At 46.3% G+C, this 26,457-nt stretch overlaps 4 protein-coding genes across 4 annotated transcripts; 2 read left to right on the forward strand and 2 right to left on the reverse strand.

Annotated features, from left to right (window-relative positions):
• Positions 1 to 1,066: 1,066 nt before the first annotated feature.
• cpb2 (carboxypeptidase B2 (plasma)) lies at positions 1,067 to 3,725 on the reverse strand (the record flags this gene model as incomplete). The annotated part of the gene is made up of 11 exons (XM_079236965.1): positions 1,067 to 1,281; positions 1,383 to 1,467; positions 1,555 to 1,757; positions 1,874 to 1,964; positions 2,038 to 2,148; positions 2,267 to 2,371; positions 2,578 to 2,679; positions 2,862 to 2,970; positions 3,048 to 3,172; positions 3,256 to 3,331; positions 3,649 to 3,725. The coding sequence occupies 11 exons, from the start codon at positions 3,723 to 3,725 to the stop codon at positions 1,067 to 1,069; spliced, it is 1,299 nt and encodes a 432-aa protein (XP_079093091.1).
• Positions 3,726 to 4,073: 348 nt separating this feature from the next.
• alg11 (ALG11 alpha-1,2-mannosyltransferase) lies at positions 4,074 to 7,325 on the forward strand. The gene is made up of 5 exons (XM_079237029.1): positions 4,074 to 4,163; positions 4,639 to 4,860; positions 5,147 to 5,518; positions 5,798 to 6,363; positions 6,461 to 7,325. The coding sequence occupies exons 1-5, from the start codon at positions 4,117 to 4,119 to the stop codon at positions 6,742 to 6,744; spliced, it is 1,491 nt and encodes a 496-aa protein (XP_079093155.1). The 5' UTR covers positions 4,074 to 4,116; the 3' UTR covers positions 6,745 to 7,325.
• Positions 7,326 to 7,828: 503 nt separating this feature from the next.
• On the forward strand, positions 7,829 to 9,450 carry spp2 (secreted phosphoprotein 2; the record flags this gene model as incomplete). Its single annotated transcript, XM_079236854.1, has 5 exons — positions 7,829 to 7,880; positions 7,954 to 8,075; positions 8,237 to 8,359; positions 8,691 to 8,801; positions 9,373 to 9,450. 5 exons carry the CDS (start codon positions 7,829 to 7,831, stop codon positions 9,448 to 9,450), a joined length of 486 nt encoding a protein of 161 aa, XP_079092980.1.
• A 419-nt stretch (positions 9,451 to 9,869) lies between these two features.
• On the reverse strand, positions 9,870 to 26,017 carry raph1b (Ras association (RalGDS/AF-6) and pleckstrin homology domains 1b; the record flags this gene model as incomplete). Its single annotated transcript, XM_079236855.1, is given in 17 exon segments — positions 9,870 to 13,947; positions 13,949 to 14,466; positions 14,565 to 14,701; positions 15,019 to 15,139; positions 15,230 to 15,328; positions 15,779 to 15,889; positions 16,529 to 16,672; positions 16,768 to 16,833; positions 17,138 to 17,259; positions 17,534 to 17,693; positions 19,419 to 19,496; positions 22,963 to 23,037; positions 23,530 to 23,601; positions 24,182 to 24,609; positions 25,168 to 25,350; positions 25,445 to 25,550; positions 25,898 to 26,017. Coding segments are annotated over 17 exon segments (4,791 nt in total). The 3' UTR covers positions 9,870 to 11,696.
• Positions 26,018 to 26,457: the final 440 nt, after the last annotated feature.

A 26,457-nucleotide genomic window follows, 5' to 3' on the forward strand; every position in this document is an offset into this window, starting at 1 on the left:
ATGGAAGTCCTCCCCTGCAGGTTTAGCCAGTAAAGGCCTTAAAGATGGAAGAATCATGACATGGCCCCTTCCTCACCTGACATAAACCCCACTGAGGACTTGTGGGCCCTTACATGGGATGTTTATGGGGAAGGAGAACAGTCCAGCTCTCTGAACAGACTGTGCAAGAACAATAGATTGTCAACAGATCAGGAAACCCTATTGCTGTTATTAACAAGAAGGGTGGCTATATTGGTCACGGATTTTGAGTTTGTTTATTATTCTCACTTCAACAGATAAAAAAGTGAGATGGGAACGTTTTCGTTTTTTGTTGTATAATAATTCTGAACACTAATAGTTGACCAATCATTGTTAATTTTTTAGAGCTCCTCTTTTGTTTTTCTAGTCAAATCTAATTATTAGTTATTTTTGTGTGTATTTTTTTTTAGCCTTTAAATTAGTTATTGTACTAGCTTGATTTGTTCCATGAATTGTTAGCCTGTTGGGTGTCTTTTTGTATGGGCAGGTTTATATACACGTGATAAATAAATATATTTGTGATGATCACATTGTGTCATGTCATTTATTTGACACGGTTTTTGCTTCTTAAACTTCCTTGCAGACGGTGTCCTGCCACCTCCATGAACAACATAACATTCCACATGTAGACAGATGTTTCCAATATTCTGTCTAGTTTATGTTTGTATATCGGCCGTGGACTTGATATTCACAGAGAAAGTTTATTTTGTTTACTTTTTATTTATCTTCAATGCAGAGCTGCTGTATTAGATTGCATTACATCGTACATGGGTTCACATTGTTTGGATAACTGAATGACACAATATGACTACAACCATAATATTGATATCTACAAGAATAATTTAAATCAATGTATTATCTTCGTGATGGTATATCTTTCATTTGAGCTACTTTCTAACATACACTACATGTGCTCAGTAAGTAACAAATAAACAGAAGAAAGACATTGACACTTCATCTTTTTTTTAATACAGTTTTTATGTCCTCATGTAGTTATGTTCACTAAAAGGACTTTAAATATTGAGCTCTCAGCTTTAATTGTAACTGCTCAGTCAGTTTGACCTGGACTTGTTGAAGCTTCGGTTTTCTTAATAACCTTGAGAGCAATGGTCTTCACAGCAATCAGAGCTTCGTTGCAGGCCCTGGAAATGTGCGATGGCGGCAGGAGGAAGCCATAACGCCCGCGGTCCTGGAGCTCAAACGTGAAGGAGTATTTGATGCCAAGGTCGTACGCCCAATCGTCAGAACCGCCAGGAGCCAAGTCTGGAGAACGGACAAAGACATCCAAACCTTGTGAGTGACTGAATCAAGCTAAGCAGATTTTGCTCTCTTTTTATTTTATTTTTTAAAGAAGCCTTTCTTACATATAGTCTTTGCTCCAGAACCATATGTGTAGGTGTTCCTGTAATGTCTTCTGATTACATGGGCAGCTTCTTGTACCATCTCAAGCTTTAAAAAAAAAACACATAAGAGTTTCTATGATTGATCTGAAATGACAGAATCTGATCCTTTCTGTGGAAACGACTGTCCACTCACCAGGTCTTGGTGGTTCTCTGCTTCATCTAGAGTGCAGGAGTACGGGAAGAGCAGCATCTGAGAGTAAGAGTGCATGCTGAAGTAGAGCTGAACCGAGTCCTTGTGACTTCGCAGGAAGTCAGCCACGGCCCGCGTCTCTGGTTCCGACTCCGGAAACGCACCGCAGTAGATCTCAGTGCAGGGCTCATTAGAGGCCCCCTCCGCTGGAAGATACAGAATCACTTCACCTTACAGATGCTACCGAGACTCATATGACAGAAGAAAGAGTTCAATGTGTTCCTCAGAAAGAAGGAGACTGTGATGCCAGAGGAAGACTTACTGCACCAGTTGGCATCAAAGTTTCTGTTGAGGTCGACCCCGATGCAGTTGCTGCTCTTGCTCACGGAGCGGTTTTTCCTCCACATCCGGTCCTGAGAGAAATAAATCAATGGAAATCACGAATCCAGTAGAAATTGCTATCTTTACAAAAAGATGTATTCTTACTGTTGCCCATGTGTAATGGTATCCATCAGGGTTCATAACAGGCAGGATGTAGACATCTATGTTGTCCAGGATGTGTGTAATTTCTTGGTTTACCTTGTAAAATGACAACGCCTGTGCAAGAAGGGACATTGATTTTAGTGCTAGACCAGTCTCAAACTGACCTGACAGAAAGCAAACAAACCCATGTACTATAAGACATTCACACACTATTGATACTAAATGTACTCACATATTGCACAAACCATAAGCAGAAAGCAGGAGCGATCCACTCTCTGGCATGGATCCCACAGTCAATCCACATTGCTGTCTTATTCATACTGTTATTTAGAGACAACTGAGAGAGAGTTGGAGTGTGACTGTTAAAAAAATCATTGAATTTATCTCACATGTCAGCTCTATGACTGGAAAACAAAAGTCTTTCAACACTTTTCAGATGAAATTCTAAAGGGGGAAAATGCTGATTAGCTTGTGATTAATGCGTGCCACACATACAATAATCTTTATCCTCATTGCAGCATATTAGCTGATGGATTGGTGTACCTTCATAACGTAGAGTGGTCGCTTCTCATATGAGGAGCCAATGAGAATGGCTTTAACTGTGTCCGGGTTGTCCTGTTGGGTCTTGTTTATCCAATGGTAGATCTACAAAGGACACATGTTTGGATGTAAACTGTGGTATTTACATGAAGTGCAATACAGCAATACACAAATAGTCCTGCAATAAAGCCTGTCTGTGAAGCTTAAGATGGGAAATCTGACACAAAATCAACAAAAACTGAATGTTATGAAGGTGGAATCCGACAGTTAAAAGAGGAAAAGCATACATCCTCAAGACTGTGATATCTCTCGTAGAAATTTGAGCTGCTTCGTGGGTCAGTGGAGTCGTTCCTCGTTTGCATTTCAATCAACTCGTTGGGGTTGGCCAGTAACACCCTAAAATAAACATACAAGTCATTTAAAAAAAAGCACCAAACTAATTGCACGACTCTGTTTTCAGACGAGCCACATACGTGTGTATTATGCCGTGCTTCTGCAGCAGAGCCTTGACGGTCTGTGAGCTGTTTGAAGGAACAAACAGGTGGACCTCGGTTTCTTCTTTGATGTAGTGGGATGACACAGGCTGCCATAAAGCTGTCTGGGAGAAAATGGAACGCGTTGATTCACAGACAATATAAATAGAGGGATGCAATCACTGGTTGAACAAAATCCTACTTCTACCTCATATTGAGTGGAAATAGTCTTCAAGATGTCCACTTGTTTCTGTGTTTTCGGGGTGATTGTTAGAATTTGGTCTCTTGATGAAAGGAAAACAAGACATTAGTCAAATTCAGTGTCTCCAGTGAACGATGCATATTCCTCTGGTCGAAACATAGACATGTCACAACGTTGCCATCTTTATTATTGACAGTGCCAGAATACAAAGGTGAGGTGTGTACATTTTCCGACACTTTGCTCAAATTGTGTTAATGACCTGTAGAGTTTACATCTGTGTTCAGGCACCACAACATACATGGTAGGAGGGTGCGTGTTTGCATAACTGTGTCATAACCTATTTGAGGAAAACCATAACCTCACAGGTAACAAATACTTTTTTTTTTTAAATGTACTTACTGGGTTTCTTTGCAGTGTCCTGTCTTCAGGAGTTTGTCCAAATTCATTAAAAAAAACAAAAGCAAAAGAGCCCTCATGTTGTCAGGATAAAACTGAAATGGCCGAGGTTTATTCCAACCATGGGGGTTAGGACACGATATTGATTAGAACCGTGTTTATTTAGAAGTTAAACATTACTTTATTTTTAAAGATAAAGAGCATAGATCAAACATAGTGGCCGAGAGGGAGCAGGTTAGTATACTTCTGGTGCCATGAAGCCAGCAGTTGAAATATTGGTATAGTTTACAAAAGACTAAATTCATATTTAAGCTTTACAATACGACTCTTCATCCATAGAAGCTGGAAAATGTAGTGCAGTAATACCTCCTCACCGGCAGGTGGAGCCACATAAACGACAGTTGGACAAACGGGGAGGAGAGCGACGACTGGGAAGAAGTCGATGTGTTGTTAGATTTCTCTCGAGGCAAGATGTCGGGCCACGATCAGCTGGTCCTCTGTTTGTGTGAATTAACGAGGTAAGACGTTGTACTAGGCTTCTAACTTAGTATTTCAGAAATAAATAATATTTGTATTTAAAATCTTGAAAGCGTGGTGAGCTTTTTTCGTTTCCTTTATGATGGCTGCGCCTCTGGTGACGTATTAATGATACAGCACTCACTTCCTTAGTCCTAGTCTGTAGTCTAACTATATATTGTAATGTTATTCTTACAATATGTGTCTTTAGTTAATGTTCATTAAAACCTGGGCTAATGTACATAAGTCACAACAATGTTCCTGTAACTCTACACATAATAACCTTTAATCTTCACAGTACAGACTCTGTGCACATCTTTACAAAGCATCAATTAGTTTCCTTTCCTTTTATGAGTTGTTTCTTAATTAATCCCACTAGCTTGTATACACTCTCTCCCCCTTTCTCGTTGTATTCTTCCTCAGAAAACTGCCGTATTAATATAATCTGCTTGATCAACTCTCTGTGTTGTGCCTCAGGTTGCTGTGGAAGTTGCTGCTGCCCCTGGTGTTTCTGTGTGTGCTGCTGATCGCTGTCCTGGTCCTGCTGGTGCTGGCCGTGCGCTTCTGGCTTCAAAGCAGCAGGAACGCTCGGAGGGCGAGGGACGGCCGTCCCACGGTGGCCTTCTTCCACCCCTACTGCAACGCTGGTGGTGGGGGAGAACGGGTGCTGTGGTGTGCCATCAGGGCGCTGCAGAGCAGGTAAAGCTGATTTAATAAGTTTGTTACAAAGTTGCATTAGTTGCCAGTTTCGCGTGTCAACTTTCCCTAACCTATGTGCTTCCTAGTTACATATTTACTGCATTTTCCAAGATGTAGTCACAATTAAAACGGTGTCTTTTCATACAAATTTCTTTTGACAGCATTATATGCAGCTAAATAGTCAACCATACTGACTTAGAGTGGAAAAGGAAATGTGAGTCAGGAATACAATCAAAACAACATGTCACGTAGGTAAAACTTCAGCATTTAATCTACTTCTGCTCAGGTACGTGGACATCAACTTCGTGGTGTACACAGGGGACCTGGGTGTGACGGGACAGCAGATTCTGGATGGGGCGCGACGGCGTTTCAACATCGCGCTCCCCCGCCCGGTTCAGTTTGTGTTCCTGAGGCACAGACTGCTTGTTGAGCCCGGCCTTTTTCCTCACTTCACCCTGCTGGGACAGAGTGTGGGCTCCATCTTCCTGGGATGGGAGGCGCTGACGGAGTTTGTCCCAGACCTTTACATCGACTCCATGGGCTACACCTTCACGCTGCCCCTTTTCCGCTTCTTGGGAGGCTGCAGCGTGGGGAGTTACGTTCACTACCCCACCATCAGCACTGACATGCTGTCTATAGTGAGAGAGAGGAACCCCAGGTAATGACTGTCTTTACCAAATAGATGTGTCACAATGGCTATGTGGAGAACATAGCATTCCGGGTATTTAAAAAAATCTTAAAAATACCCCAGTGAATAATATAACATTCCATGCACATGCATATAGAAAAGGCAATGTAGAATGACCTTTATTGACCTCTATTGGTGACCAGAAGTAACTGTAGCAACATTTACAGACCAGCGATTGACTGGTCATTGGATTCTTAACTAAAACCTGCTCTTTGCTAACCCCTCAAATAACAAACTGTACTGTCCTAGGATCAACAACCCAGATTACGTCTCCAACAGTCTCTTCCTGAGTGCCTTCAAGGTGGTCTACTACTGTCTCCTCGCCCTTCTCTACGGCATGGCCGGCTCCTGCAGCGACCTCATCATGGTCAACTCCACCTGGACCCTGGATCATATTCTGTCACTGTGGCGCGCTCCCAACCGCACCAGTGTGGTGTACCCGCCCTGCGACGTCAGCGCGTTCTTGGATGTACCGCTGGAGGAGGACGGGGACAGGAAGTGCCACTCGATCGTTTCCATCGGGCAGTTCAGGCCGGAGAAGGACCACCGGCTGCAGATCAGGGCTTTCAAGAAAGTGTTAGACAGGAGGAGGGAGGGGGCCGGGGGCAGGGAGGCGCTGAAGCTGGTTCTGATTGGCGGATGCAGGAACCAGGAAGACGAGGACAGGGTGCTCATGTTGAGGGGGCTGTGCCAGGAGCTGGGTGTGGCCGACAGAGTGGCGTTTAAACTGAACGTGCCCTTCGAGGAGCTGAAGACAGAGATAGCAGAAGCCACCATCGGACTGCATACCATGTGGAACGAACACTTTGGAATAGGTAATTCATCTGAGTGAGGTTTTGTTTAGATTGTCTAATTTGATTTCTATGATTTTAAAAGTGCATCTTGGCTTTTCTTCCCCCCCCACCCCTGTAGGCATTGTGGAGTGTATGGCAGCAGGGAAGGTCATTCTGGCGCACAAGTCCGGCGGACCCAAGCTGGACATTGTGGTGCCTTTCGAGGGAGGCCAGACCGGCTTCCTGGCTGATGACGAGGACAGTTACGCGGAGGCCATAGAGAGGATCCTGGCGCTGCCGCCCGCCAGCCGGCTGCACATCAGACGCAACGCACGGCAGTCCGTGGCTCGCTTCTCAGATCAGGAGTTCGAAGCCTGCTTCCTTGCTGCTATGGAGCCCCTGATGGGAACACTTGAACGATAAGAGGACTCATTCTTTGTGTGTGTTTGCATGTACAGTTACGTGATATTTGACACTTGGAGCACCTTTTACTTTGATGCACTTAAGTTGACAAAGTCTGATTAAAACTGATGCAGAGATCACTCACACAGGAGGGTGTTGACATCACAAACACTGGCTTCTTCTTTTCGCTGAAATGAATCAAGAAGGTTTGTAATAATTCTTCTCAGTACAGTTTAGATACATGTCCCTACAACAGACATGTTTTGAAGGTGAAACCAGGTACAGATATAGTCATGTTCTGTCTCAGCAGCAGTGAATATATCAGATATTTGCCTCCTCATGTGTTCAGAGAGAATCCTGCCACAGAAAAATTGTATAGTTCACTTAGTTGTATTTGTAAATCCCATTATCGTGAGCAATGACATTTTTTTGCAGGATGCATTCCTTTGTCTGTGTGAGTTTACTTAAAACAAATAAGTCTTTTAGACAGCTGAATAATTTGCTGTAAAATGTAACGGAACATATTTATTGTTGACAAGAACTCGAATTATGTACATGCCCAAAATGTGAAGCATTTTTGATATTGATGATGAATGTAATAAAGATATAACAAAAGTAAGGGATAGTCTCATTGACGTAGTTTCTCAAAGGATGGATTAATAGTAATAAACGTCTTTTAGTCCAAAAAGTAAAGCAAATATTCACATTTGAGCTAAATTAATTAATGAATATATATCATAATGAATAAACATTGTCTCAGATAAGGCCTTTAATTTCCAAGGCACATTGTATTTATGGATTTAAACTGATTAAAATACTTGATGAAAAGGCCTATAGTGCTGTAAGAAGCTGCTAAATGAATCAGATTCGAGCCGTATACAATAGTGTGAAGCAAAGCGGTCTGATCCGAACTCTTATCATAGTGCTCATTTAATTTGGGGCATCGCCATGAGATCAATAATGCTGAACAAAGGTTAACAGCTGTTGCGTGAAGGGAGTTTTTAGGGGTTATGGAGGGTAAGGGGTGGCGCATAGCGGCGCTAGGACAAACCTTTAGAGGGAGGTAAATGAAGAACGGAGGGATTTTGGTCTGGTGCTCATCAAGATGAAGTCATACGTGCTCCTCTTGGCCCTGCTGCAGTGTCTGGGATGCTCAGGTGAGTCGCTCTCTCTTGATTACTTCATCAGTGGATACAGCGACTGACCGTCTCCACGTCTTTGTCCTCGCAGGAATCCCACTGCACGACTCAGAGCTGACGTCTCTGGCAGACAGGGGTCTGGAAGCAGCCGTGGCTCAGGTCAACTCTGATGTCAGATACCTTTACCGGGTAACCCGAGGCTCTGTCAAACAGGTGAGTACGCACACACAGAAGTCTGCAGGATTATGTTAATTTGCAGCAGCTATACCCATTTTTATTATTTATTTGTATTGCAGGTTGTAATACAGTATAACAGCAGTACTCGGCATATGTTCTTTGTGGGATTATGACAAATATCACATTATTTCTGCCAGATTCTGCCCGTTAGCCTGAACACCACTGACCTGCTGATGGTGTTCGGCATTAAAGAGACAGAGTGTGTGAAGGCTTCCGGAAACGACCCCCAGACATGCGCCTTCAGAACTGGCTTCTTTGTGGTGAGACGTTCAATGTCATTGAAATTGATAAGGGTTTGTTTTAATCACACCTGGAGTGACATTAACGATGTGTGAAATAAAGTAAATTCTCTCTTTTCTGTAACTACCACTCACCGGTTAATTCATAAATAGGATCAGTGTTAAAGGTACACAACTCTTATCTCAATTCTGGGTAGGACACATGTTGACTGACTGGTGCAGCCCACTGTTTGCGTTGGCACGGCTTTACTGGGACAGAGTGTGTCGATCAAATCAGCTCCTGCATGATGCAGTGACGAGATATGTGCATTAAGCAGACTATTAAAAACACCATCCTCTCCTTCCCCTTCAGCCATCCTTGTCCTGCTCCAGTCGGGTTCGAATGTCGGCCACCTCGGCCCAGGTTTTGTCTCTCAGATGTGACCACGACTCCTCGAGCTCCAGCTCAGAGTCTAGTGAGGAGGTGAGGACACCAGAGGGGAGCAGGGCTGCCATTTTGCTTTTTTTTCTTCTTATTTCTCAAGCTTATTTGGTGTTTTGAGTCAAAGCAAATGACAATATACTGGCTCCAAAAAAGTGGAAAAAACTGCTAGTCACTAATTGTTGCATTTATTTAGGCGTTTTCCAATGAGTTAATACAGCCTTAACTTGAATAAACCCACACCCTAAAGAAATGTAAGCTTTCCAATCAATTTAATCAACAATATGTCCTGAACTATATAGTGAATGTGAGTAATATCAAGGCTTTGATTCCACAGATGGTCTTAAAAGGGAGACACCAGTTCAACGTCCCATTTGTAAATAGAGGTAAACTCGTTTTCACCAGTTATTGTACACTACAATCAGTTGCTGAAGTATCTCAATACACATTCATCAGTGTGATATTCAATGCATGAAACTAACCAGGGCCCCAATACCTTTCAGCAGTACCGGCTCCTCCTGCAAACCCTGCACCCCCTGCACCCCCTGCTCCTCCTGCACCCCCTGCACCTCCTGCTCCTCCTGCAACCCGTGCACCTCCTCCGCACCTCCAGCCCAGTCACACTCTCCATGGCCAGACGGCGGAGGAAGCCTGGCCCAGAGGCGACACTTTCAGCAACTTCCTGGTGTGAAAGTTCAGCTCACTCTGGAAATATTTAGGTGCTGATGAGAAGACAAGCTTGAATTAAAAAAAAGAATTTACACATTATGAATGTTGTCCCTTTTTGTGCCATTACATTGGGAAACACATTCTGCTTCACTACATTTTAGAGTTCAATCCCTTCAATTTAAATGATTCTATTTGGCTATAAAAGGCTCTTAAATGCTGTGTTACTCTTTCTTAGTGTAGGACAACAAAAGACCACTAGAGGGAGTCTAAGCTCCACTGACCAACAAACACTGTTCCCATTTTAATCATTTGTACTTGGATAAAGAATGCGTGGTGCTTACATGCATTACATTAAGTGCATCACGACATAGCTCTTCCCCAGCTACATCTTACTCAAACCATTTGAACAAATGAGGACTCGGAGGCGGATTGTGGTCTGGTTTGAACATTTATATTGTGATTTTCAGTTTATATGCAGGAGGACACATCTGCAACCATTTTTCTTCATTTCACTTGGGCCCACATGTTCACATCAGCACATCAATAACTTACATACTGCACTGTATCAAACATCCTGTTAAGACAATGGTAATCAGTTATAAGAAATGTAATGCTGCCTTCAAGCGAAGGAATAGCATGTTAAACAGCGCCCGTGTGGAAACAACCATCTTAATGACACTTCAAGCACACATTTCCACACTAAAGCCAATTTAAAACCAGTTTAAACGGTCTGAAATATGAATGATATGTCATCCTTGCAAACAAGGACATGTTGATGATGAGTTCCTTGAAAAAGGACAGCATTTGCACCCCAAAAATAAAAAGGCATTGCTGCAAGAAATGAAAACCCTTCATGATCCAATCTGCAGGTACAAAACCAGGAGATAACAACAGACAAGCAACATTCAGTCTAAAAGTCAGATGTTTTCTGTGATCGACTACATGATTTAACGCTTTGTACATTAACCAGACACATGTATCCTTTCCAACTGGGTCACCTTGTGTGGATGAGTATACTTCACAGGACTGAATCCAACCTGTACATTCTACTTCCCGAATTGTGATGCCATGTAGCTTTAGAAGGCGACGGGGACCGACATTAAGGGAGTAGCAGCTACGACTGTACAGATATGAACTGTAGGATAAGGTCCAAAATCAAGCCAACGCACAGGGAACTCACACAGTCCACGAAGATACAGTCACAGGCCTCCTCCTCCATTTATAGTCTATTAAATAAAAAACAATGTTCCTCTCCCCCCCTCAGCTGCACAGTCCAGACGCTGTTGAACCTTTGGAAGAAATCTCCACTTTGCTTTAGACCTCTGTGCAAGACTTTGGGGATAAGGCTTCCTTCTGATTTGCGTTTTCTAAGTGGTCTCGAAATGTTTGAGTCGACAGATTTGAAAGTTTTAATGTTTTTTTAGTGTTTATCTCATTGCCTTCATGTGTGTAATTCATGTTATTAATCACACCGTCCCATATACATTCCATTGTGCCCTCATGTTTTCTTCCTCTCTAGACTTTGTTGAACAGCTATTAAAAGACAGACTTATACAAAAAAAAAAATCCTTCCGTTTATCGCTCATTAAATAATTTTATATAAAACCAAACCGTCCCCGCTCCACGAAGGCCTTCTCAAATGGTTAACTACTTCACCACCATACAATCATACACACATGCATGCATGTATGTATGCATCTCCAGTCTCAGATTCTCTCTCCCACTCATGCACACACACACCAGAACAGCTGCATGTTTTACGGCTTGTTCTTACATGAAGTCCATGCAGTACCAAAGCAGAAAGATCCTGATGTGTTTTCTTTTTTTTTTTTTAGTTTGTCTTCAGTACGTGGCACAAACTTATGGCAAAAAAGCGGATAACATGGTTTGGCTCGGACCTGGATCCAATCATATTTGCACAATTCTTATTAATGTACATTTAAATCTGCTTGGTGTGCCAGATGGGTGGGGTTTACCATAATACAATGTCTCCCAGAGAGTTTAGACAATCGCAGAAAATTAAACCAACTTTTCTGTGACCCCAAACTTACCTGCTCCAGCCTAAATTGTCCCAATATTATAAACCCCACTGATCCAGAATGCCAAGCATGTTAAAAAACTGCAATCATTAGCAAACACTAACTGACACGGGTCTGGTCTGGGTTTTAGTATATACACAGCAATTCAGAGTTGACTCCCAACAAGTGTTCAGTTCCATATATTCTTTCATTGTCTATTCACCCATCTTCATAATGTCCTGTCCAAGTTTCAACACTCGCCAGTAAGTTTGGTCGTGTCCCCTCGTTTGGGTGGTGCAGGTGGGGGTCCTCGTCGTATTGTTGCATAGCCTGAGATGTTTCCGGACATGTAGGCACCATTTCCTCCGTTGCTTTGCTTTCCCTGGTCCAGGAGCAGCTCAGGGGGCGGCGGAGGCAGCGCCATGTCGTCCATAGTTCCCACAGGGTCCAGCTTTCCCGTGAGGCCGGCCGAGTTGAGAGAACCTTGGCGACCCACTGACTTTCGCTTCAGTGTCCGGTGGAGATCATCCAGGAAATTGGGCTGGCCTGAGCTGCCCTTTGGGGAGGTGGGTGGTGGTGACAGCGGAGGGGGCTCCGGGGTGGCGTTACTACGCCGCACAAGCGTGGGTGGAGGAGCCTTCTTCAGCGAGCTCTTCCCCCATGTAGAGTTGCTGACGAGGGAGACAGGCGGGGGAGGAGGGGGAGCCTGGGGCTGGGGGTTGACCACGGCTACCCTAGGAGGTCCTCCGCTATGGGCGTCACTACCAGGAAGTGGAGGAGGAGGGAAGAGCTCAGAGGCTGGGGGAGGAGGTGGGAAGTAGGCGCACTCAGGTGGTGGGGAAGGGAAGTCACCACTGGGTTGCTTTATCTGGCTCACTTTAGCCTGGAGGGCCATGGGCAGGTTGCCAAGGTTGAGCTTGCCTGGTTTTGGGGGAGCAGGTGGTCCAGTTGAAGGGTCCTTGGAAGGGGATCCACTGGAAGAGGTGAGTCCTGGTGAGGAAGATGGGGCGTTATTCTGGGGAGCAAACTTGCAGAGCAAGTTTTTCCTGGATTCTTCATAAGAAGCTGATGCGTTGAACTTGGTGCCGGAGTTCCTCTGCGGGGCGGGAGGGGGTTTCTTGCCTCCGAAATTCGAGGACCCAGGGGACGACCTCCGCAGAGAGGAGCCCAGGTTTCCAGGAGGGAGGGGAGGAGGAGGTGGAGTCGGGCCCGTGACAGGGGCTAGGGGAGGTGGTGGAGGAGGAGGAGGAGGAGGAGGAGGTGGAGGTGGAGTCGGGCCCGTAACAGGGGCTAGGGGAGGTGGTGGAGGAGGAGGTGGAGGAGGAGGAGGGGCGGCGGCCGCGGCAGGGAAGCCAACGTTGCTGTCTGGCGGAGGAGGAGGGAACTCTGGAGATTGCAGCTGCTGGCCGCCGCCCGGCTGCCATCTTGGTTTGGTCTTGACTGCAGGTGGGGAAAGGGGGGCTTTGGGGTTCTCTGCCTGATTGGATCCATGGGATGAAGCTCCTGGAAACTGACTTGCTAGTTGTTTCACCAAAGACATGGTAGGAGCGGCTCCCGTAGAGACCGCTGTTTGTTTAGACAGGCTGTGCTGCTTGGGGAGAGTCGGAGGGGGATGGCTGGAGATGTGGCCTGCTTGGAGGCTGAACTGCTTCTTGAAGAGCGCAGGTGGAGGAGGAGGTGGAGGGGGCGGTGGGGCCGGGCCCCCCATGGCAGCAGGAGGTGGGGCGGGGGGAAAGGGAGAGACAGGTGACACAGGTTTGGGGGCAGTGTGAGGGAAAAAGCCCGGGTTGAAGGTTTTGGGTGCCGCTGGTGGCGGAGCAGGGGGGGGCGGGAACTGGGCTGGCACTGGGAACTGCTGGGGAGGAGGAGGAGGTGGCGGCGGAGGTGGGGGTGGAGGAGGCGGAGGTGCTGGAGCAGGGGCAGGCGGCGGGGACTCCTCAAGGACTCCATTTGGAGGGAAGAGGTCCCGCGGCGGGCTGGGAAACCTTTCCTTCAGTACTTGCTTCCGCCCGTTGGGGTAAACCGACTGGCTCATGGGAGCAGGTGCAAAAGTTGGTGGAGGAGAAGGAGGGGGAGGGGGAGGAAATGTTACTCCGTTTGTCTGTGGAGCAGGAGGTGGCGGGGGTGGGGGAATGAAGGCAGGCAGGCCGGCCGGGCTCGGAGGGCCCAGCCTCAACATCGCCATGGCTGACCCAGGGGCTGGCATGGATGGTGGAGGGGGAGGAGGAGGGGGAGGCGGGACATTAGTCCTCGCCGCAATGTGATTCACGTTGGGTTTGACGGGCACCGGTGCTGCAGGTGGGGTCGAACCGTGGGGCAGAACTTGGTGCCCTATTGCATGGAGGTGACTGGGCAACCTGTGGTGATTGGCAGACTGAGCGGCCATCTGGTTCTGCAGCCTGGTGATGGTGCTGTACTTGTACATGGTGGGAGCCGCCGAGTGGTGCGACACCGTTTGAGCTGGGGGCGGGGGAGGTAGGGGAGGCGGCGGAGGGGGGGGGCGGGGGCGGCGGAGCCAGCTGTTGCTGCTCCGGGGGCACGTGGTTGTAGCTGCTGATGGGCTGCGGCTGTTGCGGAGACTGTGGTGACTGCTGAGGGCGCTGGGGAAACTGGGGAGGTGGCTGCAGGGCCTGTTGAGGGGGCTGATACTGTGGGGGCTGATACTGTGGGGGCTGATGCTGAGGGGGCTGATGCTGAGGGGGCTGATGCTGAGGGGGCTGATGCTGAGGGGGCTGATGCTGAGGAGGCAGGTGCTGGGGAGGCAGGTGCTGGGGAGACAGGTGCTGAGGAGACAGGTGCTGGGGAGGTAGTTGCTGGTGTAGCGTTGGTGCCTGGGTCGGTGTCTGGGGGTGCGTCGGCGTGTGCTGATGCTGCGGCGGGGGCTGTTGGAGGGGCTGAGCCTGAACCTGAAGTTGGGGAGGAGGCGTCAGGGCCGGGTGATCAGCTGAATGCTGGCTGTGATGCCGGTGAGTGTGGGAAGGGTGCGGCAGGGTGGCCCCTCTGGTTGCCTCCATTCTCATATGCTGAAAAGAGACAAGGCGTTAGCTCCGTGAAGTTCATGACAGATTCTGTAACATATTTTTGTTGAATCCCTTCCGTCTTTGAAAGAAAGCCATACCTTGGAGCTTTCCTCGATCTGGGTACCTCTCTTCCAGGCCTCAGAAAAAATGGAGCTCACCACACTCTGGGACCGGCCATGAGAAGAGCCAGTGTCCACTCCACTGTCTGAATGGCCCGAGTGATTAGACTGGGACTCTGGAAGCAAACACAAATGACAGAAAGACATTTTGAGAGAAGAATATTATAGAGAAAAAATTATGACGTATGATCAATATAGCTGTTTAGCTAATTATGACACGATATTAGTAAGACAGTAAGATAGTATACTTCTATTTGGGAAGTGGTGTTTGACAGATCTAATGTTCTTGGAGCTTGCCACCATATTAAGATATAAAAATCTGGATATATCTGCCTCTGATACGTCAATTATGGCTTTTTTCTTTTTCTTTTTGAAATGCGTCTACCTTGAAAGCCCAGACTTTAAATATTTTGTACGGATGGATTCAACTTACCAGGAATGCTGGCAGAGCTGGAGCCTGATCGGATGCTGGAGGTAGAGATGGAGGACCAATCGTAGGCCGCCTCTGTCCTCTTCATGGCCTCCTGGTAGTTCACATATAGTTGCTTGCCATACTACACACAAACACACAATAATATATACAACTTTTTAACATAATGTATCTTAGAGAACTATTCTTTTTTGCCTTTTTCGCAGAAATTCACCTTGGCAATGCGAATTCCATTCACCCATTGGTGCAGAGTCCTGACGTCATCACAGCACAAATACTTGATGTACTGGGACTTCTTCTGGATTTGGGGATGCTGCAAAAAGAAGTGAATCATGTTTTACTGTCCAGCGATGAGTCGCACATCCACTGAAAAATTATGCAAATTTTCGTCTTTTTTCTTTTGCCTAATCTTCTGGGCATTTATGAGACACTTTCTTCAGTTTTACATAAAATACAGCGAGTAATAACATGCAAGCAATCAAATCAAATTAAATAATTATAATTTACTTGTTTGGAAGCGATTTTCCATTTAAAAAAAAAAAGTAAATGTATTTTCTAATTCTGAATGCTTTTCTGAGAAGCTGAGAAAAATGTTCACGCGGCCGTTTTACATTCGCACATGAGAAAAGAAATTCACACTCCGTCCGTGTCAACATGCTACACATGTGTTATTTCCATGACATTTGCAGATGGTTTCAGATAGTCACGTCACACAACACAAAGGTCTCCACTCAGCAGGAAGACAGAGGGACGGGGCCCTCACCTTCAGGGCCAGGCAGTAGTCGGTAGGAGCCTTGTATTTGCTGCGGTAGTCCTGGCCGTAATACACGTTCACATGGTCCAGCTGCAGGAAGCACACGAGATCTCTGGATGCCTGCAGAGGGCGAGACAGAGGAGGGTGGATTGACTTCGCTAAGAGACCCGAGGTTGAATGAAGCTGCTGCTCTGTGCTGCCTACAGTATCTACAACATTTGGTGAATGTTTGGACCGACTAAACGTATAGAAATAGGAAAAGCAAAAGTCCTAATTACATTTTAATAGCCTTAAAGTATTTTTAGAGGACACGCGGTTTGTATGCTTGAGTGAAGTTGCTCTAAATGCTTTAAATAATTATGCTAAGAGGATCAAAGTCCCACTTTAGTCAAAGTGCTCATGTTTTGAGGGTAATTACACAGATCTAAGATGAGTGCTCTATTCAATGCTCAAGCTGAAACTTGAATGTATTTTTTAGCTCACACAAGGTTGCAGCATTTGAATAAGGCAACAAAACAATCAACAGCATTGGTCTCTGGTAGCACAGCCAGTGAATGCTGCTGTCACAGAAAAGGATAGGGCTAAAAATAGAGCACATGTTGTTTCTGTTGTGTTCATCTCGATCAACAGGAAATACCACAGCAGACTGTGTGAATCTGTTCCTTCTAACCCCAACCTCACATCTCTATTCTCCGGCTTCATTTTGTTTGAGCAGCTTGACTGTGGGCCTGAAGTTCTCCCGTCCCGAGTCTCACTGACCTTGGCTTTGCCTTTGGGAACGTAGTAGATCCCCGAAGCTCTGAGGAGGAAGTAGCGTTTCTTCCACGACTTCTTCCCGTCCTCCTTCAGCCACAAGATGCCCTCGATCTCTGGCACCGACACCGAGCCGCCACAGAAGCACTCCTGACGGACGCACAGGAGTTGATGTCAAAGTTAGAGATCCTCCCGTGGAAAGTGTCGGAAACGACAGGAAAGTTTGTGCTCGTACATAAGCTCACCTCTAGTAAAGCCTCTTTATTCCTGTCAGCCATTTCGGATGTCTCCTTCCGCCCCAGCAAGTAGTTCTGGAGATGATCGAGAGGAACAGTGAGGGAAGGAAGGGGGAAGAGTAAAGTCAGCGGCTCACCTCATCTTATGTTAAATAAATTATTCACCTTTACTCGCTTTAGAGCTTTGACCTACTTCCAGCTCTCCTCCACAAACACACTCCCCTGTTCACTCTCTGGGCCGTGCCGGCACTCCGCATGCATAAACAATGGTTTGTGTGTACGGCATACGCTGTCAGCATTCATACACTGAATGCAGAGCAGGATATTGATGAGATGATCGGTCCCCTCTCCTCTATGTGTGTGTGTAATGGACGGTCACCTGAGGGTTCTTGAAGAGAGCATATTTCTCGATGCGTTCGATGAACATGAGCTTGTTGTGGCTGTCCCGGGTCCAGTTTAATAGATTCTCCACCAAGTTCTCATGATCCTCGAAAATACGCTCTGAGAGAGGGAGGAGAGACAAGAGGGAGCAATGAAGATAAGATGCAAGATGTGCAATGTTTTTTGCTGACACGCACTTAATTTCCTCCCTCTGGGGATTTCAGTTTTTTTTGGGTGAGGCAGAGCTTTTAACGGTTAGCCCGAGGTCGCGAGCATTGACTATTTTTAGTCACAGATAATAATAATAATATACATGTTACCGTTAGTGCCTCCTATCCATATGCCAACAGTGCAGACGAAGGCAAACCATAAACAATGATTATTTCTCTCTTACCCATCTGTAGCTCGTTGATGGTTTCCACCAGAGACCAGTCAGGGCTGTAGCCACAGTGCGACTTATCCAGCAGGCTGTCCAGCACCTGCCTGACCGTCTGCCGCTCGTCCACCATCATGGTCTTGGAGCTCTCGTCCGACATGTGGACCCTGATGACCAGCTGAGGAAGAGGAGGAGAAAGGAGAGTGATCACTGAAGATCGACTTGTTGTGGAACGTAATGCACAAAAGATGGGACAAAAGACGAAATGGCATCTTCATTTGAAGTAAGTCTTAAATAGGTGCTTTTAAATTGGATTGTAGATTATTTTACTCAAATGTAAAATCAATCATTCTTTAAGAAAGAGGTTATTGCGTTATCTTTTTTAAACTATTTCAGGCTTCCAATTATATATGTATGCACTCTAAAGTAATCTTTTAATCTCTATGATCTACAGGCCAGCATATTCAAATCCAATGGAAAGAAACGACCCTATTCAAAGTTCAAAGACGTGTTTTTGGCATTTTCAACAATACACGCCAGAATCTTTGGGAACAAATAGATGATTACTGTCTATAATCACTTAGCAAGATTAACCGAAGGAACAATAACCTTCAACGTTCATATAATTACTCTTTTCTTGGAACAACTTGCAATAAATTCATTATGAAGGCACATGTCCTCATATTAAGCCACCGAATCTGCTTTAAAAAGATGTAGGGCGGTCATGTGCTTACAAAGCTTGTTCTAATACTTCAAAACTATTCATGGGGCATAAGCATTTACAACCACTAATGACTCAAATCCAATAATCTGAAAGTTTTGCATCGATAGGCAATAAAAAGCCTTCCATAACAAGCAATCTTAAACTAACCTGACCGAGACAAACGCGTGCCAAATCCAGCCCAACACTCGCAGCGACATAAAACTTGTCCTGGTGTGAAATGGAATAAAGCTCCCTCAATTCCTTGACCCCCTGTTCCCCCCCCCTGTCCCTCCCCCCCCCCCCCCCACAAGGGACCCTGACATCCAATCAGAGGGTGGGTACAGTTGATCGAAGGGATACTTGGACCAATGAGAATGCAGAGTGTGCTGCGAGACAAAGACACGGGGAGTCTGACCTACATTTCTCACAGGAGCGACCCCTAAAACCTCAAACCAAAAACCCTAGTCTGGCAGAAAAAAATCTAAATTGAATCAAACCAAAAATCCAGACGCAATCAAACTGCGTCCATGTCATAAATCCAAATCATAGTAAATTGTGAGTCATAGCTGTGTAGACTGCTGACAGCCACATGACTAATAATTTAGCACATCGCAGCATTCTCCTACGCTGGCCGAGGGTTTTTTCTTGATGTGCCGACTGTACCAGCGCTCTTCATCTTGTCATATCGTATTCACTTGGCAGTGAAGTCGAGCGCCGCTCTCTGGAACACTGTTGGGTCTCAACTATTCATTGCATGTAAAAAGGACACCATTATGTTGCTCTCATTCACAGAAACAATTCATTCACTGGTGGAGAGACACTGGTATACAAAATAAATACGGACTTCCCAATGGAGACATGCACGCGCCGCGGCTTTCATCGCGCCCCGATGTTCACCGAAAACCAGCCCTTGTTTGGTTGGACGTGGTGAATGAGACTATTTGTGTGGAACGCGTCTGCATTGTCCTGCAGCGCTGGCTTTCCTGAAGCCCGCTTCTGATGTCTTGCTCCCTCCCCGGCAGACACACACACATAATCAAACACCGCAATGACCTATTTTTCTCTGCGCTTCGCCGTGAATGAAGTTCACAAAGAAAATGCAGCGTGCAGCGAACACGACCAGACGGCAATTTATTGCACGAGTCAGAACGGTCTTTTTCGACATTAGTGTGCGTGTACAAAGGAAAGAAGTGGACCTACCTTTTTGACCTGTGCCTCCTTGATCTTTTCCAGGGCGACTCTGATCTTCTCTGCCTTCAATTTGGCAGCTTGTTCCTCCTGGATGGACATGGAGGAGCATGGTTAACACGGTGATGATTAGAACAACAACACACATTAAAAACCCTGAGAAAAACCCAACAGCGCCCTCGGATTTCAAAGCCTTGCCTCATCTTCTTCACCCATGCCTTTCATTATTCCTCTGGTACGAACAAGACATCATGCACACACACACACAACTTCATTAAATAGTAAGCAGCCTTCTAAACCATTTAACCGCACAAAGCCTCTGGCATGATGGCGCATGGTGTCATGGGCAAAACGAAATCCAATTTTTCCAAGCCTTGGGTTGCTTACCTGCCCCCTCCAACAAGATGCCATCACCTCCATTCCGGAGGTTGCGTATGCTTCCACGTGTGTGTTTGTGTGTGTGTTATTACTCGCGTGTGAATATTTGATCGACTAAAGCGCGTTGCTAAAATCGCTGCTATCGTGACATTGGTCCGGCGTTCCCTCAAATATGGCGCTCCATTTGCAGTCTAAGGCTCCATATTGGATTCATATGGAGCTGCAGAGGGTTCCTTTGATCTCGCTATACAGCAGAAGAGAAACAATAGTAGAAGATCCCCGAAGGGTGCGAGGCTGCGGATGAGTGTGGGATCAGTTCAGAAAGCCTCTATGCCCTCCAACTCAAAATACACAGTGATCTCCTGCAAAGATCATATTCGGAATTCGAGGGGAAAAAAACAAAAACAAAATATCCAGATGCGTCGATAATTAAATTACACGAATTTAAAAAACAAACAATTTCTTTCTCTTTTGTCTTTAAATTGCAAGCAAAAAAAAAACAAGAAATAAAAAAAAAGTCTTTTTTGTCCGCTTGCCACCTTTCAGTCAGCTACTGGCGTGTAAAAACTTACTCCACAACGGTCCTCAGTGGGTGAAAGTCAGCCGTGCATCCAGATCTCCCATCACTCAAAGCGAGACGCAGTTCCACTGACATGTGCACCCCGAGATGAGCACAACTTGACTAAAACCCCCAAATGAGACGGTCGGGAGGAGGATGCCCCTCCCCCTTCTCCCCTTCTACTCTCCTACTCCCTCTTCCTCCCCTCCCCTCTTACACTCTCTCTCTCTTTATAACTGATGCAGGGGTTTGGGAGCGTGCCCAATCAATGGAGCATAATCCCAACAAAAATAGTAGAACGAGGGGGCGGCCAACCAGCGAGCCCCCCTATTGCAGGACCCTCCACCCTTTAGCCAATCAGGACGAGCGGGGAGACCGTGACCGACACTGGCCCTTGCAGCTAAACCACAGTGACAACGACGGAGAGCAGAATTTGGGTGAATGAGTCGCTGAAGGTGCTGAATATTTCAAGTGTGTGTCCACAGGCATGTGAACACACACAAGAGAAGGGTTGAGGGGTCTTAACAGCCTCTTATCTTAAGACCACCCCCTCCTCCTTGACCCAGGCTGCCTTTTCCAAATGACCAGCTCCAGGGCTCCAGCTCCTACATTCATGCAATAAAGCCAACACTATGTTTGGCTTAGTCAGCCAAGTGTGAGCGTGAGAGAAACGGCGAGGGAGGAGAGGTCACGGAGGCTGTGGAGATTACAGTCCAGAGTCAATCTGTGTCACACTGTAGGTTTAGCTCCATAATTGTCAGCCTAACTCCGACTCCCCTCCATTATTTCTTCCCCACATGACACCTACACCCTGCTTTTTATTAGACATTAATCTGATTCCTATTCCACAGGCGTTTTCCCTTCCACTTTCACACTCAGCCACACCAGAGCCAACTTTAAAAGGCTCTTCTGCCTAGCATGAACCCAAAGAAAAAAAAATCTTGGCACCCTCTCCCTTTGATGTCTCTCCCCGCTTGTTCCCAAACAGCCCACGCTCATTCAGTATTCTGATTTGCGGGCGAGGACCGAGAGAGAGTTTGTGAGTCCGGGGCGACCGCGGCTCCCTCTCTCCGGTGAAAAGTGGAACACTAACACATAAACCCCCTCACAGCCTGTACGCCACGGCCAATAAATCCTCTCCATTCAAATGCTTTCTGCATTCAGACACCGAGAGCCGATATGTCACAAGCATACAGCCGAGATACCATCGTTTTGTAATAGAAAGAGAAAAAGTAAATCGACCCTCCAGGATTTGGGCTGTGACATTTCAAGGAGGATGAATTGTGTGGATATTACTGCGAGAGCCAGTCAGCTTCACTCTTGGCATCCATTATATTCAAATGAATGGAAATAACTGAAAGGGTTTTGGAGAGAAATCCGCATCGCAATGCCAATGGCCGCTAATGGAGCGATTTCAGTTTACCCTTACATGAAGAGGACAAGGCTGTCTGCTGTTCAAAAGAGTTTCAACGTGCCGAAAATAAACAAAACAATTCTCCAGAGTTTTCCAGACCCATTGAAGACCCCCTACGCTGCCTCAGATCAACACGATTTGCCGTTTGCTCTTGGTCTATTAAATCTTTGCACTCGGCTATGTGTCGTGTAGCGATGGCAGAATAAATCACAATCAGCAGCTGCCAACTTTGAACCACAAATCTGCACACATCTGATCGGCATGAGCTTTGCACGGGAGCCGATGGCTGCAACGAATGCAAGCGCTGTGGAAACTAACTGCTGCCAAGATGTTTACAGTCAGCGTCGAGAGAGATTGGGAATTTCGGAGGGCCGACACATGATGGATTAACAGATGTGAGAGATTCTGTATATTAAACAGTGGAGCAAAAAGAAACGCATGGCGTTGAGATTAAATACAGGGCTGCAACTAACCGAGGGTCCTTTGAAAATGTCTGAGAAAACTAATCTAAAAGAAAAGGTTTTCTGGTTTGCAGATTTACTTTGCATGTCTTGTTTTGTCTGAGAAACGAGTCATAAATCCGGAGACGCTCCATTTCTGAGAAGAGTGGCAAATCCTTGACTGACTCGATTTATCGCTGTAGCTCTATCAATAAATTCATAAACAGTGCAAATCAAAAAAGGCAGCTACATGGAGAAAGAAGGAAAGTGACGGAAACCCAGAGACAAAAGATCACATGCCAATGAAAGAAAAACGTGGAAGCGAGTAGGACAAAAATATCAAGTGTATTCAATCTTAGCATGGAACAGTGTGTGAGAATGGTAAATGATGCAAAATGATGCAAAATGATGCAAGGGAAAAATCCATTCAGATGCACAGATACTCTCACCCTGTTAGATGTTCATTACTTAAGATACGGTCTTGTCATTTCTCTCAATTTGCCTCTTCTTCTGTGCATTCCTAAATTTCCAAGATTACCGTTTGGCAGCACTCACAGCTGGAGACGGTGAGAGTGCAGTTCAGAAAAGCTGACATCGGCTGCCTGTTCTTTTAATTAAGTGAAATAAATAAATTTGGTCTGATTTCTGGCAGCTGTTGGATTTTTCCATGCAAAGCAGAAGAGAGGAACAGTGCGCGCACACACACTCACACACACACACGGGAGAAAAAAACAAAAAAAAGAAGCGAGTGTATGAGGAAGTCACCTTGGTCAGGAGGTGAGAAGGCTTTCCTGCTATGCTTTTCAGAATGAGCGAGGTTTCTCGGTCCAGATAGGAGTGCTTGGGTGAAGAGAGGATAAACAGGAGGAACAGACAAAATATAAAAGAAGTCAGTGCAAGATGATTCTCGGAGGCTTATTAATCGCAGGTGTTTTGATCTTTTTGTATGAAAGAAGCGTGGAAGCGAGAGGAAGGTTCCATAAACGGAGCGCTCAGCAGTCGTGGTTGTCATTAGCTGCAGCTGTGGGTGAGGAGGCAATGACTGTGAGAAGCACTGTAGACATATGCACAAAGCAAACATGACTGCAATAGGTTGGAGTGTGTGAATCCGCCGTATACTGTGCATTCTGTGCTAGCTACCAGTAGCTAACACCTATCGTCTACAGCTACTTTCACAGACACACAATCGCTCTTTCACACTTTTATACTGACATGTGCATGCACACTGCATGGGATTCAATTAAAATAGTTGGTTGAAACTAAAATAATGTGTGTTTACCTGCAGCTTTAAAATACATGCATGCACACATGCTCACACACACACACACTTACAGTGGCCCGATCCACTTCACCGTCCCGTGAGGTGAAGTCAAGCTCCCGTCTGGCCCGTCGCAGTGTGACATGCTGGGAATTTCAGGAGGTGCAGGCAAGGTGTGTGTGTGTGGATCGAGACCACAGATATAGAAAAGGATGCAAACACAGATAACATGATGACATGCAGGGGGACAGGGGACATGCACTGTTTCTTCTGAACTGAAATATACCTCTCTGTCACTGTTTCCCCTAAACATAGCATCCGTTTTAGCATATTAGCTCAGATCTTTGTCTCTGAAACAGGTTAAACTTGAGAGGATATTCTACTTTTGTTACAGAGCCAAGAAGCTTGGTGAGTGAGCGAAAGAATTCAGGATGTTAACATTGTAATCCTCACTTAAGGGAGCTTTATAGGAGATTACAATGTGTTGGTCAATGCACGTCCGTATTGTGGATTGACTCTGAACATGCAGTTTTCTCCAAACGTCACGCTGTGTGTGTGGTCAAGCATGCAGGATGAGAGCTGTCCTTGTTATTACATGGGGAAACGTGCACGCAGTCTTTCACGCTGTGGCTCACGCACACTTTGTCCTGAGCTGATAATTCTACGTCTACCTCTTGGATATCCTCGGTGTGTGTTGTTCTGTGTGTGTTTCAGTGGCAGCCGTACCTCTGTGCTGGTCTGGTTCTGTCCTTGTGTGCTCGGGCTGCTCTGGCCCTCCACCTCTCCACCCGTCATCACTTTATCAATGTCCAGGGAGTCCATGCTGGACGCTGAGGCACACGCTGAATTCACACTGGACCGCTGGGACGGAGCTTCCTGCTCGCTGACCGCGCCCACCGAGCCCGTCCTCCTGTGCTGCCCGCCGCCGGACGACCCCGATGAGGGCCGCCGCAGCGTGGTGGAGGAGAAAGAGGAGGAGGAGGAGGAAGAAGAGGAAGAGGTCTGACGTGCCGCTTCGTCCATGCTGAGAGAGGCCTTCTCCAGCTGAGAGGTGATGTCATCCAGGGAGATGTTGGCGGCCGCGGGGCGGGCGTTGAGGCTGCCGCCGCGCACCGTGTTGGCCGGCGACGCCCGGGTGCTGCTACTGGCGCTCCCTGTTGGGGATTTCAAGAACAGCTCAGAGGGGCCGCTTTCTACAGGATATGTGGTCTATTAACGGTGCTTTTTCCTAATTAATATATTTGCTAATATTACAACTAGGTGAGGTTGTTAATAAAACACTTTTACGATTACTGATAACAAAATGAGACAATAAAAACCACTGGTTGCATCTATATGATACCAGTGTGGTGAAGTTGTGGCTTGTGTTTGCGAATGACTACATTTCCCTGTTGCAAACAGGAAGCTGCTAATTGTCCCCTCTTTCCTCCACTATATCATTAATCTGCATGCATTTGTTTTTGTCTATCGCTTTAGTAAAATGAAGAGATTTTTTTGCAGATTCTTCAGCACCAGAAGAAGAGTGACATCTTCCTGTTTTACTCCAAACATTATCCAAGCCAAAGTGGGGGCATTATGTAAAAAGAGTTTTGCAGAAACATTATTTACTTACAATGATTACATACATTTTTAGAGGTGGAGTAATGATTTCTATTGTCGCTAAATGACGACATGAAGCGCCATTGTAAATGCAAATTGTGTAACAGGGCTACCTCCGCTGCTTCCCCCTCCACTGGTGCCTGTGTGCTTGGTGCTGGCACTGCGGCCCCCAGGGGCCCGCTGCTGGCCGCGAGACGACGTGTTTGGTTTGGAAATGGTATTGAGCTCCTGTTCAATGGTGCACAAGTCAGCCATCAGGGCATCCAGGTCCACTGTGTCGCCCTGGTTCAACGCCTCTGCAGGGAGCACAGAGAAGGGGGAGGGGTTTCATGATTTTCTTTCATCTGTACTGTTATCAAACGGATCTGGATCAGATGAGTGAAGACTCACCGTTTATGTTATACATTGAGAAGCGGTAGGAGAAGTTGGCCATGTTCGTCTCCTGCCTGAGAGGAGGCTTCTGCAGTGGTTTCTGAGGCCTGCCGTCATCCAGACTCTACAGAGCGCACACACACACACACACACAAAAAGCATGAGCACATATGCAAAAAACACGCACATTCTGACATCACAGTCAAAGCAAAGGATCTAAGCAACCATGTCTGCCTGCTAGTGTGTACACACACACACACACACTGACACAAACCTGCACGAATACACAATACAAAGTAGTGGTGGGAGGGGAGTTGCTAGGATACAGGAAAGGGAGACAGGATTAGCAGTGTTAAGGTTGCTATGGATACAGCCCTTTTCTCCCTGCTCCTCTACCTGTGTGAGTCTGTATCTATGGAACCAAACGCCCTCTCATAGTGTGTGTGTGTGCGTGTGCGTGTGTGTGTTAACCTGCGTCAGCTTGTCCAGCTCTCCAAGCCAAGCTCCAAACATCTTGTCCAGGTCCTGGTCCTCCTTATCGCTGTCCTCCTCCGCTCCGTGGTCCAGCTCATCGTCCGATACCTGCTCCATCTACACACACACACACACACACACACACACACACACACACACACACACACACACACACACACACACACACACACACACACACACACACACACACACAGAGGTGGATGATTACACACATGTATACAAATTCACACACCATCAGATGAGACCCACATAGCAGGAATGTTCTAAAGAAGGAGAGAAAAAAAAAAAAACCTTCAGCTTAGCTCATGCCAACCTCACTGCCTGTTACCATGACAACCACTCACGGACCCCTAGCGGGCACCCGGTGCAGTCTGATCGGTGGAGTGCACCGTGGCGTCTTTTCGGTGCCGTTCACCGCGGACACACCCAACACCGCTACTGCCAGCTCAGGATCCGAAACAGAGGGATGCTGAAGGGAGGACGGGAGGAGCAGAGCGCCATCCAATAATCGCCTAAATTGACATACTCAGCTCTTT

This window comes from Taurulus bubalis, assembly GCF_910589615.1.
Source record: "Taurulus bubalis genome assembly, chromosome: 21".
Lineage (NCBI taxonomy): Eukaryota > Metazoa > Chordata > Actinopteri > Perciformes > Cottidae > Taurulus > Taurulus bubalis.

Excerpts from the sequence above, each read along its gene's own strand:
- alg11 (XM_079237029.1), top strand. The coding sequence starts at position 4,117 with ATGTCGGGCCACGATCAGCTGGTCCTCTGTTTGTGTGAATTAACGAG. Across the intron at positions 4,164-4,638 it reads TGTTTGTGTGAATTAACGAG|GTTGCTGTGGAAGTTGCTGC; the intron begins GTAAGACGTTGT and ends GTTGTGCCTCAG. Across the intron at positions 4,861-5,146 it reads ATCAGGGCGCTGCAGAGCAG|GTACGTGGACATCAACTTCG; the intron begins GTAAAGCTGATT and ends ACTTCTGCTCAG.